Source organism: Lithobates pipiens, unplaced genomic scaffold (assembly GCF_037356315.1).
Source record: "Lithobates pipiens isolate NorthernLeopardFrog02 unplaced genomic scaffold, aLitPip1_a1.2 Scaffold_19, whole genome shotgun sequence".
Taxonomy (NCBI): Eukaryota; Metazoa; Chordata; class Amphibia; order Anura; family Ranidae; genus Lithobates; species Lithobates pipiens.
In genome coordinates, this window is record NW_027507764.1 from 22,388,747 (window position 1) to 22,407,860 (window position 19,114).

The 19,114-nt window shown below is 47.3% G+C and overlaps 1 protein-coding gene across 2 annotated transcripts in view; it reads right to left on the bottom strand.

Moving 5' to 3' along the window:
• Positions 1-10,940: 10,940 nt before the first annotated feature.
• The window catches only part of GALT (galactose-1-phosphate uridylyltransferase), a 42,120-nt gene continuing 33,946 nt past the window's right edge, over positions 10,941-19,114 (bottom strand). For both annotated transcript variants that reach the window (XM_077490552.1, XM_077490553.1), the window contains exons 10-11: positions 16,052-16,206; positions 10,941-11,256 (exon numbers count right to left, since the gene is read on the bottom strand). In XM_077490552.1, coding sequence (XP_077346678.1) covers positions 11,176-11,256; positions 16,052-16,206 — 236 coding nt within the window. In that variant the 3' untranslated portion in view covers positions 10,941-11,175. The remainder of the gene's footprint in view (positions 11,257-16,051; positions 16,207-19,114) is intronic.

Genomic DNA, 19,114 nt, shown 5'->3' on the forward strand with positions numbered 1-19,114 from the left:
AAGTCACTTTGGATAAGTCTCTATGAGTCTTGCCACATCTCACCACTGGGATTTTTGCCCATTCCTCCTCCTGGCAAAACTGCTCCAGCTCCTTCAAGTTGGATGGTTTGTGCTTATGAACAGCAATCTTTAAGTTTCCCCTTAAACCACTCAAGTGTTGCTTTAGCAGTGTGTTTGGGGTGATTGTCCTGCTGGAAGGTGAACCTCCGTCCTAGCCTCAAATCACACACAGAGTGGTGCAGGTTTTGCTCAAGAATATCCCTGTATTTAGCACCATCCATCTTTCCCTCAACTCTGACCAGTTTCCCAGTCCTGACTTCTGAAAAACATCCCCACAGCATGATGCCGCCACCACCATGTTTGCGCCAGACATAGCGTTTTCTTTGATGGCCAAAAAGTTAAATTTTAGTCTCATCAGACCAGAGCACCTTCCTCTATACTATTTGAGAGTCTCCCACGTGCCTTTTCGCAAACTCAAAACATTCCATTTTGCTTTTTGCTGAAAGTAATGTCTTTCTTCTGGCCACTCTGCCATAAAGCCCAACTCTATGGAGCGTACGGCTTATTGTCGTCCTATGTACAGACAGGGCTGGACTGGGGCAAAAATGTGGCCCTGGACTTCACCCAGACCAGCCCAGGGCACAACACATCAGGGTACAGTGCACATCAGGGCATGGTACAGAGCCCAGCACATCAGGGTACAGCAAATCAGGTAACAGAGCCTAGCGCATCAGGGCACAAGGCACATCAGGGCACAAAACATCAGGGCACAACACATCAGGGCACAAGGCACATCAGGGTACAAGACATCAGAGTACAGAGCCCAGCACATCAGTGTACAGGGCACATCAGGGCACAACACATCAGGGTACAGTGCACAGAACATCAGGGCACAGCACATCAGCGTACAGGGCACAACACATCAGGGTAGAGGGCACAGCACATCAGGGTACAGGACACAGCACATCAGGGCACATCACATCATGGTACAGGGCACAGCACATCAGGGCATAGGGCACATCACATCAGGACACAGCACATCAGGGTACAGGACATCAGGGCACAGGTCACAGTACAACAGGGCACAGCACATCGGGGCACAGCACATCAGGGCACAGGACATCATGGCATGGGGCACATAAGGGCACAGTACATCGGGGCACAAGGCACATCAGAGCACGGGGCACATCAGGGCACAGGACATCGGGGTAGAGCACATCAGGGCATGGGGCACATAGCACATCAGGGCATGGGGAACATCAGGGCACAGGTCACATAGCACATCAGGGCACATCAGGGCATATAGCACATCAGGGCACATGGCACATCAGGCCACATGGCACATCGGGGCATGGGGTACATCAGGGCATGGGGCACAAAGCACATCAGGGCACATGACACATCAGGGCAAGGGGCACATGGCACATTGGGGCACATCAGGGCACACGGCACATGGCACATTATGGGATTGTTTACTAGCCTGGCCAGTATGCAGAGTAGCGCAGGAAGTGTCTGCCTGTAATAATTCTGTCTCTCGTGTCATGCAGCGCTGCTCGCTCCCTGGTGGCTCCTCCTCTCTTCTATCCCAGATAATGTCACAAGCCAATGGGGATAGACGAGAAGAGGGGCCGCTGGGGAGCGAGCAGCGCTGCATGACTCGAGAGACAGAATTATTATAGGCACTTCCTGCGCTACTCTGCATGCTGGCTAAATCTCGATCTACCTGTCAGGCGCCAGCTGCCGGCGATTGACGGGTAGATCGCCGCTGAACCTGGCCCACCGAGCCATCGGCCCACCGGGAAACTCCCGGTAGTCCCGATGGCCAGTCCAACCCTGTGCACAGATACTCCAGTCTCTGCTGTGGAACTCTGCAGCTCCTCCAGGGTTACCTGGGTAACCTCTCTGTGCTCCTCTCTGATTAATGCCCTCCTTGCCAGCTCTGTGAGTTTTGGTGTGCGCCCGTCTCTTGGCAGGTTTGCTGTTGTGCCATGTTCTTTCCATTTGGTTATGATAGATTTGATGGGGCTCCTAGGGATCATCAAAGATTTTGATATTTTTTTATAATCTAACCCTGACTTGTACTTCTCAACAACATTGTCCCTTACTTGTTTGGAGAGTTCCTTGGTCTTCATGGCAGAGTTTGGTTAGTGGTGCCTCTTGCTTAGGTGTTGCCGCCTCTGGGGCCTTTCAGAAAGGTGTGTATATGTAATGACAGATCATGTGACACTTAGATTGCACACAGGTGGACATCATTTCACTAATTGACTTCTGAAGGTAATTGGTGGCACCAGAGCTTTTTATGGGCTTCATAACAAAGGGGGGTGAATACATACGCACATGACAATTATCAGTTTTTTATTTCTGTAAAAATAGTTTTATGTATATATGTTTCTAATTTTACTTCACCAACTTAGACTATTGTGTTCTGATCCATCGCATATCATTCACATTAAAAAAGAAGCATTGAACTAAAGGCTGTAATGTAACAAAATAGGTAAAAAGCCAAGGGGGGGTGAATACTTTTGCAAAGCGCTGTATATTTCCCCCGCAGTGGATAAAAGTTTCACTCTGAAATAAAAATTCTGCAACTTCCTCCATTAAGAGAAGATTCGATGGGAAGTTTGTGCTGTGAAATTACTGACAAGCTTCCAGCGGCGGAGACGGTCCCGTGTGCGCAGATGCTCTGCGTGACTTCCTCCGCGCGCCGCGTGCGCTATTAGTACGAGATATCCTGGATGGCACTTAATGGCTCTTAGCGCTGTCCCTAATCAGCGGCGGCTGTGGGGACCAGATGTGCCGAGCGTCAGGGGACCCCCCCCTCCTTCCCCCTTCCCCCCCGCTTTCTCCCCAGCAATCCATCACAGAGATGAAACTCGCCGCCGACTCATCACCTCCCCCATACGACGAACCACGAGAGATAATTTACCAGCAATAATTAGACTTTTCAATAGTTCCCTAATTCCACTTAACGACCTTGAATTCATCCGCTACCACCCTCCGACCAAACACTTCCTAATAATTATTACTGCGGATGAGTCGCCCCGCAGCTCTGCGCCTCTACACATCTCAAAGTGGATCTTTTACCAACTTTAGAAAGCGAATAAATCCCACGTCACCCTATACGGCCATTTATTGATTTTTAGAAAAAGTGGTTCTTGAGCTCCAGCCAATTCGTTGTTTTTTTCCATGCTAAGGTGAGGGTAGGTACTAGGTAGGTACTAGGTAGCAAATCATATGGAAGAGGGTGCAGCAGGTGTTGATCTGCGTCAGATATTTGCAAAAAAAAAAAAAAAAACAGCACAGGCACCAGCATTTACAGCAGGGATATGCAATTAGCGGACCTCCAGCTGCTGCAGAACTACAAGTCCCATGAGGCATAGCAAGGCTCTGACAGCCACAAGCATGACACCCAGAGGTAGAGGCATGATGGGACTTGTAGTTTTGCAACAGCTGGAGGTCCGTTTATTGCATATCCCTGCTTTACAGGACTGGGTCATCCTAGGGTTGCCACCTGTCCGGGATTCACCCGGACAGTTCGGGTTTGGAGTCATGCGTCCGGGTTTCAGACTGCTTGAAACCCGGACACATTATTCAGACTGGACTATGGCTTCCCAGCAGGGCTGCTGGCTGCAGTTGTGTAAGCTGAGTGTCTGTTACATTCTCTTTCGCACTGGACAAAGCCAACACTAACAATCCCCCCATATACAGTTGGGAGAGGAGAGAGGGATCGACCTGCACCTCGTCCTACCCCTCTGTGTCTGCCCACGCACCAATCCTGTGCCTCAGAAAAGGAAAGTGGGGGCCAGAAATCTGAAGTCCAGCAGCCTCAGATACATCTGGATGAGAGGTGCTGACTGCCAAGGGGTGAGTGAGCTCACCATCCATCCCTGTCTGTGACTGAAGTCTCCCCCCTTCTCTTTCCTGCCTCTGAGTGAGTCAGGGTTCTCCCCCTTACTTCAGAGTTTCACTTTACACCAGAAGCCACAGTGTTCCCCCTTTCATCAGAGTTCTCAGTGTCCCCCCTTAGATCAGGGTTCCCAGAGCAACCCTTATGGTAGAGTCTCCAGAGTTCTCCCTTACATCAGAGTCTGCAGAGTCCTCCCTTACAGTGAAAGGGAACTCTGCGAGTTCAGATGTAAAAGAGGAGCTCTGTAGATTCCGATGTAAAAGGGGAACTCTGTGGACTCTGATGTAAAGGGAGACTCTTGTTTTTAACTTCATATGATTAGGAATGTTATTTAATAGCAAAATATATGCATGGTTTATACTATAAAAAAAAAAGAAAGTTGCTGTGCGCCGCTAAAGTGTTCGGGTTTGACTTGAAGAAAAGGTGGCAACCCTAGGTCCTCTCCGTATCTCAGTTGAGGAAGCACATAGTCAACCAGAGGGATACCTAAACAAAATGGTCCACTAAGAGAAAAGCAGATGAAGACATTGCTGAGGAGCGCTGTGTTCTCTGTGAGAGGTAATACAGTGCCTTGAAAAAGTATTCATACTCCTTGCAATTTTCCACATTCTGTCATGTTACAACCAAATACGTAAATTTATTTTATTGGGGTTTTATGTGATAGACCAACACAAAGTGACACATAATTGTGAGGTGGAACGAAAATGATAAATGGTTTTCCAAATGGTTTACAAATAAATATGTGAAAAGTGTGGGGGGTACATTTGTATGGCGCCCCCCGGAGTCAATACTTTGTAGAACCTCCTTTCACTGCAATTACAGCTGCGAGTCTTTTTGGGATGTCTCTACCAGCTTTGCCCATCTAGAGAGGGACATTTCTGCCCATTCTTCTTCTTTAAAAAATAGCTCAAGCTCTGTCAGATTGGATGGAGAGCGTCTGTGATCAGCAATTTTCAAGTCTTGCCACAGATTCTCAGCTGGATTTAGGTCTGGACTGTGACTGGGCCATTCTAATCCCTTGAACACACGGTCAGAGATTCCGACGGAATGTGTCCTATCGGACCGTTTTGTCAGATAATCCGACTGTGTGTGGTCTCCATCGGACTGTTTCCGTTGGAGTATCTGACGGACCAAGTTTTCCAACTTGTCCGTAAAATTTTCCGACAAAATGCTCCGATCGGACATACTCTGATCATGTGTAGCCTACTCCGACGGACAAAGTGCCATGCATGGTCAGATCAAATTCCTACACCAAAGCTATTGGCTACTAGCCTGAACGTAGTCCCGTTGTAACAAAATAACGTCATCACGTTATGTACAATCGGATATTCCGACAACTTTGTCCGACCGTGTGTATGCAACAGTTTCGGACAAAATCCAACGGATTTGGTTGTCAGAATGTCCGACCGTGTGTACAAGGGCTGACACATGAATAGGGTTGCCACCTGTCCGGGATTCACCCGGACAGTTCGGGTTTGGAGTCATGCGTCCGGGTTTCAGACTGCCTGAAACCCGGACACATTATTCAGACTGGACTGTGGCTTCCCAGCAGGGTTGCTGGCTGCAGTTGTGTAAACTGAGTTTCTGTTAGATTCTCTTTCGCACTGCCCAAAGCCAACACTAACAATCCCCCCATATACAGTTGGGAGAGGAGAGAGGGATCGACCTGCACCTCTTCCTACCCCTCTGTGTCTGCCCACGCACCAATCCTGTGCCTCAGAAAAGGAAAGTGGGGGCCAGAAATCTGAAGTCCAGCAGCCTCAGATACATCTGGATGAGAGGTGCTGACTGCCAAGGGGTGAGTGAGCTCACCATCCATCCCTGTCTGTGACTGAAGTCTCCCCCCTTCTCTTTCCTGCCTCTGAGTGAGTCAGGGTTCTCAGAGAACCCCTTACTTCAGAGTTCCACTTTACGCCAGAAGCCACAGTGTTCCCCCTTTCATCAGAGTTCTCAGTGTCCCCCCTTAGATCAGGGTTCCCAGAGGAACCCTTATGTTAGAGTCTCCAGAGTTCTCCCTTACATCAGAGTCTGCAGAGTCCTCCCTTACAGTGAAAGGGAACTCTGCGAGTTCAGATGTAAAAGAGGAGCTCTGTGGACTCTGATGTAAAGGGAGACTCTTGTTTTTAACTTCATATGATTAGGAATGTTATTTAATAGCAAAATATATGCATGGTTTATACTATAAAAAAAAAAAAAAGTTGCTGTGCGCCGCTAAAGTGTTCGGGTTTGACTTGAAGAAAAGGTGGCAACCCTACACATGAATATGCTTTGATCTAAACCATTCCATTGTAGCTCTGGCTGCATGTTTAATAGAACTTTGATGGGACTTTGAATGAGGTGTGCACAATTGGCTGAGAAAATTGACAAATATAAATACAGTGGAACCTTGATTAACGAGTAACGCGATTAACGAGCGCTTTGAAAGATGAGCAATTTAAAAAAAAAATTCTGACTCAGATTGCGAGTGTTGTCTCTCAAAACGAGTAGAAGTTAAGCTAATGGGGTGTGCAGTACCACATTTGGCCAGAGGTGCAGGGGTGCCGGTGACACTCGCAGCCGTTCGGAGCCACTCGGAAATACTTAATTCCCGAGTGTTTCCGAGCCTTTCTGAGGCTTTCCGAGTTCAGCCAAGCTCTCCTTGAGTAATAAATGATGAATGAATGGTAAGAAGGGCCTCACAGAAAAAAAAAAAAAAAGAAAGACCCCAATACTGACCAATCGGCAAGGCCTAGGTGCCTGTGGCTATGTTCACAGAGGATGGCAGCAATATATGCTTGGAAAGGGAGCTGAGGAAGCAGTGACAACAAAAAAAAACCAGACCAAGAACAATGGGAAGGTGGACATGGCATGTCATGGGTAGAAATGCATGACCTTAGAGATCCTAAATGATCTGTTCAGCAGGTCCTCAGCTCATTAGTACCCTCGTTCAGCAGGTCCTCAGCTCAATAGTACCCTCGTTCAGCAGGTCCTCAGCTCATTAGTACCCTCGTTCAGCAGGTCCTCAGCTCAATAGTACCCTTGTTCAGCAGATCCCCAACTCATTAGTACCCTCGTTCAGTAGGTCCTCAGCTCATTGGTACGCTCCTTCAGCAGAACCCCAGCTCATTAATACCCTCCTTTAGCAGGTCCCCAGCTGATTGGTACCCTCGTTCAGCAGGTTCCAGCTCATAGGTACCCAGCTTCAGTAGATCCCCCAGCTCATTAGTACCCTCATTCAGCAGGTCCCCAGCTCATTGTTCATGAGGTCCCCATCTCATCGGTTCCCTCCTTCAGCAGCCCCCCAGCTCATTAGTACCCTTGTTCAGCAGTAGAGATGGCCTTGCGGTTCGCCCTGTGGTCGGTTTGCGGCGAATTTTGCCTGTTCGCGATTTGCCAAACCGGCAGACTTCTGGCACTGTTCGCCCGGAGGACATATGCGTTTACATTGTGAAAGTAATTTGACCCATGATAACACATCCATCATGGGGTACAGGACAGCCAATTGAGACATTTCAGCACATGAACAATTGGACATTCCCCCTACCTTATAAATAGACCTGATCTGGTGGCCATTTTACATTCTGTCTTATGTCATTATAGGGAGAGGTTGCTGTGTGGAGCAGGGACAGACTGTAGTGACATAAATTGCTAGCTATTAGGTCCACAAAAGTCCTTTTAAGGACTGGTATAGGTGTAGTACAGTATATAGGGTTCTGGTGCACTGCTGTGCTGGTGATTGCTGAGTGCACTGCTGACCGATTCTGCAGCTGTCTTTTGTCAGTGTAGGGACAGGACGCTGTGTGGAACAGGGACAGTCAATTTAATCACTAGCTATTACTATTAGGCCCACAAAGGTCCTTTTAAGGACTGGTATAGGTGTACAGTATATAGGGTTGTACATGTATAATCAGGGGTCGAGTCCTGGGGAAAAAAGTGTGGGAACTCCCACCAAAGATCCACTCCCCCACCAAAAAAATAAAGAAAAAAAGTACGCTCATATGCATATATATTTCACAGAAAATACAGTACAACATTTACTGTAAAGTGCCAGTTTACAAAAACAAAATAAGTTAACTTGTCAAACAAAACAATCAACACAATGGGAATTTCTAACACAAATACAACCTGTTCCAAATTCTGTTACACAGCCCATTAGAAAATATCCTACAAACTGGAATAACGTTGCCCTTGCCATTTAAGATTATCAACTTTGAGCGGCCGTTTACCGTGATCCGTGATGCGACCCGGCGGTCACAGATGCTCTCGAGTGCGCACACCTCGGGGCACGCGAGAGCAGAATTCTGGGAGGCCGTTAATTAACGGCCTCTCAGAGTTAAACAACCCCCCTGAAGCCGTTAATCGGCAATGGGCAGTTGTTAAGTGGTTAAAGATAGATCACTAGCTATATAGGTGAGGTGAATATAGTGGTGTATACTGCAGTCAGGGCACAGACAACAACCACTACACAGCAGCAAGATAGGAAATCAGCCAAAAACGATTGGTGTGTACTGTGTTGAAGGTACACAGAACACCCACTGCTTCAGATGCTAAGTAACACACTACACGAGGCCGCCTCAAAGGCGGCCTTATATAGTGTGGGGCGTGCACTACACAGCCTGAGCTATGATTGGCCACAGGCAGGATGCCTGTGGCCAATCATGGCTCTCCTCGCTGCCGGCGCTGCGATTGGCCAAGCATGCGGGGTCACAGTGCATGCTTGGCCAATCATGGGGCAGCAATGCACTGCGCCACCGCAGTGCATTGTGGTCCGCGCGCTCGTCACTCGAATTTTGACGCGAACGGCCCAAACGTTCGGAATTCGCCGAACAGCCAATGTTCGAGTCGAACGTACGTTCGACTCGAACACGAAGCTCATCCCTATTGCAGAGTAATGGTAGGGTATTGCAGAGTATTGGCAGGGTATGTATTGCAGAGTATTGGCAGGGTATTGCAGAGTATTGGCAGGGTATTGCAGAGTATTGGCAGGGTATGTATTGCAGAGTATTGGCAGGGTATGTATTGCAGGGTATGTATTGCAGAGTATTGGCAGGGTATTGCAGAGTACTGGCAGGGTATTGCAGAGTATTGGCAGGGTATGTATTGCAGAGTATTGGCAGGGTATTGCAGAGTATTGGCAGGGTATTGCAGAGTACTGGCAGGGTATGTATTGCAGAGTATTGGCAGGGTATGTATTGCAGAATAATGGTAGGGTATTGCAGAGTATTGGCAGGGTATGTATTGCAGAGTATTGTCAGGGTATGTATTGCAGAGTATTGTCGGGGTATGTATTGCAGAGTATTGGCAGGGTATGTATTGCAGAGTATTGTCGGGGTATGTATTGCAGAGTATTGGCAGGGTATGTATTGCAGAGTATTGTCGGGGTATGTATTGCAGAGTATTCGACTTCCTGCTGCTCCACACTGCACACCAGATGTGATGTTTGCAGCAGACAATCCCACAGTAGCGGGGTGCCCTCTCTCCACTCCCTCTCTCCACGTCACCCCCTACATGCAATGGATAGATTCATGTATAGCATGAATCTATCCACGGCAGCTACGGCCACCACCTATTCATGCTTCTGGTCCCTTTCAAGGCACCGGGTGCATGAATTACCATGGCCAGTGTTTTGTTTTTTTTAAGCACCTGATTAGAGCCAGAGGCTCTAATATGCTTCAAAATAGGATGGGCTCGGGTCGCAAAGAATGCGCTCTGATCCCACCCAGGTGTGTCACGACAGCAAATGAATATCCGCTGTTGAAACACTGATCCTCAATCTGGCCAATCGGGAAGCAGGTGTGAGCCCCGTTTTCCGATTGGCTGAAAAGAGAAGACTCCCGATTGGCCGCCAGGGAGGAGGGAGGAAACAGAAGCCGCTGCCGTGATGACTCATGGAGAGCAGGAGGCCGCCGCTGCCGAGTAGGGGAAGCCACGTTGATGGGGTAAGTGCTACCGACCGGGGGGGGGGGGTGGCATACTATTTTCCGCACCCCAAGAAAAAATTCTACCAACCGCCACTGCACTCCCAGAATATACAAACATGAACCCCCGGAAGGGACTGCTGATGACGGGTATATGGATCACTTGTTGGTTTCCCAGTGCATCCTGGGATATCTCATACCTGCAATACCTACAAAACAAAGCGAAGCTTTAGGTGCTGTAAGCGAGCGAACGTTGTCATAGACTTCTATGGAGGCTTCAGAGATGCTTTGAAGCACCAAGAAAGCCACATGGGGATCATTTCTGAAGTGAAGCGAAGCAAACACAACGTATGAACAGGACTGTAAGGGAACCATTTTATTTAGTGACAGAGGCTTTGATTGGCATTCAGAGTGCTTTAAAAAAGCGTGTCCACTTATGTCCAACTGGAACTACCAAATTCAACTAAAAACAGAGGAGGGGAGTCATAGACGGCCCCTCCCCACTCTCTCCTCCCATACCTTACCCCTCATCCCCCCCCACCGCTCCTCCTGCCCCCTCCTTCTTCACCCCCACCACACCCGCCTCAGGCACCCACTTTAAATACCCATACACCCGCATCACATACCCACTTCACACACATCTCAACCACCCGCCCCAGAAGCCATGCACAGAACTAACTCATAGCTAATCCTCTCTAACTACTGACCACGCTTGTACCCAAATGGAATTATACTATAACCATATCCCATATCCATTGAGCCTTCACCTTCCAACACAATACCAGCAAACTGAACGTATTTTGGACACTCCCCTAAGGGATCGCAAACTGGCGAACTTTAGAATATGAAGAATCACACGGCGGGTCCAAATCCCCCCACCATGTACAAATTTTGTCCCGTGAGCTGGAAAATCTCTGTGTAGAATGAAGATGTGAATTGAATCCATGATTTATTTATAGTCGGGACACATAACCCTCTTCCAGAAACTCGGGTCATTAAATATTCAAACCACGGCCCCTAGTGATCCAAAATCTGCCAAAAATGTGTTACTCTTACAAACCCCAGCTGTCCATCAGAGGGAATCTCAATGATCAGGATACCTTTTTGTTTTAATTGTAACAATCACATTTATAAAATCTCTTTAAAAAATAGTATTTTATTTTATAGTAGCTTTAATATCCCTTTGATACAATTCCTATAGAGCAGATCAGTGTGACCCGGAGATAAGCGTCCGCCGATACGACTGGCCCAGGGTACAGACGTTGTACCCCGCTGCATTTGGAAACGCACATCCTCAAGCAGGTAGAATTCCATGTCCGGCTGGAAAATTTTATCTGATATTTCCATCTCTAACGTTTCGAATCAGGAGTACTACTCTGTATCTTCACCCTTCGGCTCCGTCTGCCTCAACTTGTAATGCTCCTCCGGTAAATTCCGAAGGCGTTCAGCTGCCTGGAGAAAAAAAAAAAAAAAAAAAGAAGAGGAAAAAATAAATATTATTATTATTATTATTATTATTATTATTATTAAGAATTAATATATAATAATATTGGATGACATTTTGGACAAAATGTCATACGCATGTAAATTTAGTTTTTGTCTCAGAACAGTAGTGGGGTTCTAAGGGTTAATTACATAGGTTGGCCTTAACATCAGTCTGGCCGGGCTGTGTTTGGAAGTTCTGCCTGGTCATGTGTATGTTGAGGTGCACATGACAGGCCAGAACCAGGCCTGGTTGGACGTTTTGAGTGTCAGCCTTCTCAGAACCAATCAGTGGGAGTGCCGGGGCCCGCTGAGGAGTCTGGGAAGGGGTACTTAAGAGGTGTGGGTCACATGTTGAGAGAGAGGAGTTTGTGAGGCCAGCGGGGTCTGTTCTGGTTCCAGGACCGGGGTAGCCCCATGAGGGGTCCCGGTCATGGGGTGTCTGACATCCCACAACATGTTCCTGTTGGAGGCCCCTGATAGACCTGTCTGGTCTGGGGTAGGGATTCGTCTGTTCCCGAGTCTCGGAACCAGCCGATCCGAGGCGCAGTAACTGAGGGAGGATTCAAGGTGTCCGGGTGTGCTCTCGGCTTGGAGGGACAACACAGCTCATGGAAGTGACCAGGGGGAGGACTCTTTGGAGGAAGGCCGGCAAGTGGCATCCTGAGAAGTGCCTGGGTACTGAGTTGGGAAGGACATTGACGAATTCACGTTTTTCAAGTACCATTGAGGAGACGGGAAACGTTCCAGGTACTGATGAAAAAGGTTCCTGTTCACCCTTAGTTACAACTTATTCACGTTCATAGAATTGCTTCAAGTTTTGAGTCAACGTGCGGACAGCCATGATCTCTGGCTAGAGATCTGTTCAGCCTTGAAGTACCCAGCTGCGAGTGGCTACTCTCTGGGTGGAATTAGAAACTTTGCTAGACCTGCAGTTCAAGGTGCCTGAGTTCTCCACCCGTGCCCTCTGTTCCCACAAGAGACTGTGTTATTGGATGTTATCACTGCAAAATACAACCTTTGTTAAAAGGACTTTATCTGTGTCAGTGTTCAAGTCGTTGGGTATCAACCCTGGGAACCCCTAGACGTGGAAGAGCAGGCCAAGAGAAGGTAACTGGTAAGCCCAATAAGTCAAGGCCGCCCTGCAAGGGCTATGGCTGCTACACACACACACATATATACAATATAAATATATATATATATATATATATATATATATATATATATATATATATTATGCATTGGGGATTGTTCTGCTCAGTTGTTAGATGTGTTTTGTTTACAGGCATTTATAGTAAAAGACCTGGTAGCCCACGTTTAGGGAAAAACAAAAAAGTCCATCCAGGAATCCAACGCAGGGGTCCAAGCTTCAATTAATTACACTACATCCAAATGAAAATACTAGCCCACCTGGCCACTCCTCAGCAGTACTGCAGCTATAGGTACTTGCCCCTCAAATAAGCTGCTTGGATGCACACAGTCTTAGGCTCCTTGGACGCACACAGCTTTGAGCTTCTTAATGCACACGGCATCTATCCTCACACAGAGGCACTTACTAGCAGCCACTGCTCCAACTCCACCTTCCTTCCCCCTCTGCTCTCAGCAGCCCCTCATTATATGGGCTGTGTGTACCTGGGCACACACCCTGCTGGCTGTCCACAAGACCCGGACACAGGGTTGGAGATCCCCTCCAACCCAAGACTTTGAAGGATCTCCAAACTACAGAGCCACCCCCCCCCCCCCCCCAATTATTCTTGTTAAAAAAAAAAAAAAAAAAACTACAGAGCCCCTTTCAGAAAAAGCAAGATCTGGAGAAAAATGCCAGAGCAGTTATCTCTGTTTCAAATCTATGCTCTGTAGCTCTGAAATCCGCTGATATGCAGACTCTGTGTCCACTTTAACCCCATTTTCATAGGGACAGAGCCTCACTCTGCCAGAATATTTATGTAATATATATATATATATTATATATATTATGCAGTGCTTTACAACATAAAAAGGGAGACAATACAGTTATAATGCAATAAAATACAATAGGATTAAGAGGGCCCTGCTCAGAAGAGCTTACAATCTAATAGGGTGGGGCAGGTGGTACAAAAGGTTGTAACTGAGGGGAATGAGCTGATGGAAGTGGTAGGAGATTGGTTGGAGACGTGGTAGGTTTCCCTGAAGAGATGAGTTTTCAGGGATCACCTGAAGAGTAGGGGTTAGCCAGACAGGTTAAGGTAACGAGTTCCAGAGGATGGGAGAGGCTCTGGGGAAATCCTGGAGATGAGCATGGGAGTAGGAGACAAGGATGCTTGAGAGGAGGAGGTCTTGGGAGGAGCGGCTTCAGGGTGTGTGTGGATGTAAACAGAGAGGAGGGGGAGGTGGTCTGAGAGGCCTAGATCAGGGCAGTGGACGGTGTCAGCGGTGCCGCTATCCATGGGTGTCACCCCTCTGGCGTCCCGCACCCAACCCCCCCAGCGACGCCACTGCTTTCCAAGACTACAAAATTGGTTGGATTTTGAATTTAAGGAGCTGCAGTGATGGGACATTCTAGTGTAAGGACCTTGCCTTAAGATGGAGTGTCCCTAGGCAAATTTAGTGCTTGCTGCTAGGCTGTAGCCAGCCTGAGCTTTGTCTATATTTTCTGTGCTTGTTGGGTTTCTCCTAAGCTCAGGACATTCATTATTTCTGCCTGCTGAGGTTTGTCAGGTGTCTGGGGTAGCGAGCCCTTGTAGATCGCCAGCTGGGGGTTCCCCGAGGGTGTGGAGTCTAAACTCCAACCTGCTTCTTCATCAGGGCTCCTGATGGTGGGGGATGGCCTTGCAGAAAGCTGCAACCAGGTTGTGGCCCCCAGGTGTGCACAGGTGAGGATGCAGAGACCACTCATGCAGAGTACAACGGAAGACGACAAAAGGAAATCCAGGAAACAAGCCGAGGTTAGGACAGGCAGCAGGCAAGCAGAGATGGTAGACAAAGCTGTAGTAGACACGGGACATCAGACACAGAATACATGTAATATAAACAGGACCTCAGAGAACTGGGAAGTTGCTCAGGCAACACGGGTTTCACCGAGCATGTCTTATAAAGGAAAGCGAACTGGAAGACGGGCCAGGAAGTGATGGAAGGGGAAGGAAATATATACCCACAGAGTAGAAGGTGACGTCAATAGGTGTGCACAGAAGACAAACAACAAATATGAAAGTAATCCAAAGTCTAACAGAGCCATTGCAACAAGAAGGCAAGAATTACACAGGCAAGAAATATGCAGGCTGGAAACACTTCTCCTCAAGGGCCACCGACAGTCTCTTCAGCACTCCGTCTTCCACCCAACTCCCTTTGCCAGCATCGCTCATCCATATTTAAGGGCTGGCTTAGACTCCATGCCAGGCCTACTGCCTGAGGATTGGCTGAGCTCCCCTAAGTATGCAGATAATTACTCCTGGCCTCTGTCCCCCAGTTTCCAGAAAGTTCTCCAATCTTCCAGAAACAGGAGGAGGCACCAGAGTCCTGCCTGTATGAGTCATCCAGCCCTGAACTGTGGTAAACTTTTGACCCAAATTCAAAGACTAATTATTTTACCATGAGCCAAAACATAAATTTGCCTGCACTCACACTAGTAGCACACTAGAGGGTGCTACACTTACTTTGGTGGTCAGTGGGGAGAAGATAGTACCTTACATTGGTGGTCAGTGAGAAGAATGCTCCCTACAGTGGAGGTCAGCGGGAAGAATGCTTCTTACATTGGTGGTGAATAGAAAGAATGCTCCATATATTGGAGGTCAGTGGGAAGAATGATCCTTACATTGGAAGTCAGTGGGAAGAGTGGTCCTTACATTAGTGGTCAATGGGAAGAATGCTCCTTACATTGGTGCCCAGTGGGAAGAATGCCCCTTACATTGGTGGTCAGTAGGTAGAATGCTCCTTACATTAGTGGTCAATGGGAAGAATGCTCCTTACATTGGTGATCAGTGGGAAGAATGTCCCTTACATTGGTGATCAGTGGGAAGAATGCCCCTTACACTGGTGATCAGTGGGTAGAATGCTCCTTACATTGGTGATCAGTGAGAAGAATGCCCCTTACATTGGTGATCAGTGGGAAGAATGCCCCTTACACTGGTGATCAGTGGGTAGAATGCTCCTTACATTGGTGATCAGTGGGTAGAATGCTCCTTACATTGGTGATCAGTGGGAAGAATGTTCCTTACATTGGTGATCAGTGGGAAGAATGCCCCTTACCTTGGTGATCAGTGGGAAGAATGCCCCTTACATAGGTGATCAGTGGGGAGAATGTTCCTTGCATTGGTGGTCAGTGGGAAGAATGCTACTTATATTGGTGGTCAATGGGAAGAATATCCCCTACAGCAGTGGTCATCAACGCTGTCCTCAGGGCCCGCTAACAGGCCAGGTGATATAATTTGCTGCTCAGTGATTGCAGTTTTCTAGTCTGCATCTCCCCAAGGTAATACACAAAACCTGCCTTGTTAGTGGGCCCTGAGGACAGGGTTGATGACCAATGCCCTACAGTACTGGTCAGAAGGAAAAAAAAGACTCATATAGCTAAAAAATACCATTTGTGTCCGTGGTTATTTTTCTGGGAGGCAGAAATTGCTCAAGGAACCCCTAGCAACATCTGGTGGAACCCTAGGGTTTCATGGGACCTTGGCCGAGAAAGGTTGGAGTAGGAAATAGCAGCCCTAAAGACCACATCATTTTGCCATATAAAGAAAATATCTTTCACCTGATTTCTTGCATCACACCAATTAAAGCATAAACTCACCTGCTCTGCTGTCAGGTCCCTCTGAGCTTGAGCCAACATCTCATACCCCACCATGAATTTGCGCACAGAGGCGGAACGCAGCAGCGGCGGGTAGTAGTGAGCATGGAGCTGCCAGTGGCTGCAGTCCTCAGTGAGATGAGAGCCGGTTGGAGCACCTGGAAGAGAAAAAAGATCTATAGAAGGTCTCAGGACAAAGTTTGTCTTTCCTGATCTGATCTGATCTGATATGCAATTGGTTCCTCTGGGTTACTGTACTCTGCACACCAATACGGATATCTTTGTGGTTGTACTGAAGGGCGGCCGCGCTTCGCAGGATCATGTATATACAGTATACAGGTGATCCGGCATTTCCAGGTATCGGATGTGATGGCACGCCGCCTGCAGCTCACTCCGGCAGTGATTTTACACAGTGGGAGCCAATCAGCGGGTCCCATGGACGCAATGTCCGATGGCACCCGCTGGTAATTCCATACACAGGCAGAACAGCAGTCTGTCTATGTAAACAAGGCAGATTGCCATTCTCTCTGTAAGGAAGGCATGGACCCTGTGTTCATGCAAAGCAGGGACATGAATCCCAGTCTTCCCCTAATACAAGCACCTCCCCCACAGTAAGAAAACACAGGCTAGGCACACCGTTAACCCTTTGCTCACCCCTGATGTTAACCCCTTTCCCAGCCAGTGTACGGTGATAGTGCACTTTTTTTTTAGCACTGAACACTGTATTGGTGTCACTGGATCCCAAAAAAAGTGTAATTTGTCTGCCAAAATATCACAGCCCCGCTATAAGCTGCTAATCAACGCCATTACTAGTAAAAAAAATAATAATAATAATTCCAGGATGTATCACATAGTTTGTAGTCGCTATAACTTTTGCGCAAACCAATCAATCTACGCTTATCAGGATTAGTTTTTTTACCAAAAATATGTAGAAGAATACAGTACACATTGGTCTAAATTTATGAAGAAATTTAATTTTTTACATTTTTTTATTGGATATGTTTTATAGCAGAAAGTAAAAATATATTTATTTATTTTTTCAAAATTGCTTGCTTTTTTTGTTTATAGCGCAAAAAATAAAAAAACTGCAGAGGTGATCAAATACCACCAAAAAAAAAAGAAGCTCAATTTGTGGGAAAAAAAATTACATACATTTAGTTTGTATACAGCATTGCACAATGGCGCGATTGTCAGTTAAATTAACGCAGTGCCATGTCGCATAAATAATAATAACCCAACAGAGGTTCTGACCCTTCCCTATATTTATGACACAGCCCTACTAGAGGGATTTCCCATCACTTCCTGTCCTGATAAGAAAACTTCCTCTATGCCACCCTCTAAAAAATCTTACATTGAACAAGGCCCCAGCTGTTCTCCAGGAGATAAAATATACAATTGTTACAATTATGTTATTTACCAAGAGCAGAAACAAAGTATCTTTTATAATAAAGTGAGATCACCCATCCATTTTATAAAAAAATAAAATCGCCCACTGTTTAAAAAAAATACGGAGGTTATAGCAGCTAGCTGCCGCCATAACCACGGTATAAAATGTCAAAGCAGCGCCGTCTTTAACACAGGGCAAAAGGGGCAGCTGCCCTGGTCCCAGTCATTGTGTGGCCCAATGCAGCTTCCTCTTGAGCCCAGTTGATAATAGTTGATAAGTGGATTCAGGTGGACCCAAGAAAATGCTTTGTCCAGGGTCCAATCAATATTAAAAGACAGCTCTGCATCAAAGTAATGATGTATATATACAGTGGGCGGACCAGAAGTTTGTTAATCCTGGTCTATATTCCAGTTAAATACAGTGCCATGTATGTAATACCTCTGCCCCAGCTTTGCTGGTTCACCCTACGGAGTCACCCTTGTATGCCGGTACTGGAGTTGTGTCTCCTTGCACTGTGCGCATCAATAGAAACACACAACCCCCCATAGCCTAAGATGACAAGGCACTTCCCTGCTTCTCCCTCCTCCCCCATCTCTTCTCCAAGATAACAGACTGGATGGAGACTGCGCTGTCCACTGTTTCCTTTGAAAACTAGATATTCAGAGAAGCGGTTCTGAAACAGCAGGAGTCAGCAGAATGGTAAGTTGTAAACAGCTGGGGTATGAATTTCACTGGGGAATTTTTATTTTATGGCGTGGCAAGCTAAAAAAAATGCAGAGAGTTTAAACACTTAAAGCAGAGGTTCACACAAAAATTGAACCGCCGCTTTTCGGAACCCTCCCCCTCTCCGGTGCCACAGTTGGCACCTTTCAGGGGGGAGGGGGGGTGCAGATACCTGTCTAAGACAGGTATTTGCACCCACTTCCGGGCATAGACTCCCACAGGAGTCTATACCTCTTCCTGTCCCGACACACTGTCTGCTGGGACACCCACGGGTCCCAGACACAGCGCGGACCATTCCCATTGCGCTGTGCGACTCGCGCATGCACAGTAGGGAACCGGGAAGTAAAGCCGCAACGCTTCACTTTCTGATTCCCTCACCACGAATGGCGCCGGTAGCAGCCGAGAGCCGAACGATTGCTCGGCCTCGGCTGCCGACATCGCTGGACTCCAGGAAAGGTAAGTGCCCATTTATAAAAAGTCAACAGCTGCAGTATTTGTAGCTGCTGACTTTAAAAAAAAATTGCCGGACTCCCTCTTTAAGGGACCGTGAGGATTTAACCACTTCAGCCTGGAAGATTTGCCTGCTCAATGACCAGGCCATTTTTGCAATGGCACAACATCGCTTTAACTGACAATTGCGCAGTCGTGCGACGTTGTACCCAAACAAAATTGACATTTCCCCCCCCCCCCACAAATAGAGCTTTCTTTTGCTGGTATTTTATCACTTCTGCGTTTTTTATTTTTTGCGCTATAAACAAAAGAAGAGCGACAATTTTGAAAAAAAAAAACACAATGGGGGTTGTGAGACATTGCCCCGATGCGCTGCTGCAGAGATCAGGACTGCTTGTGATTAGCGCAGCGCTACGCCGACTTCCTCGTGGGCTCAGCACGTGGAGCATCATCCTTATTCCTGATCACTAGGAACAGACGATCGCTCTGTACTTCCTTGACAGAAC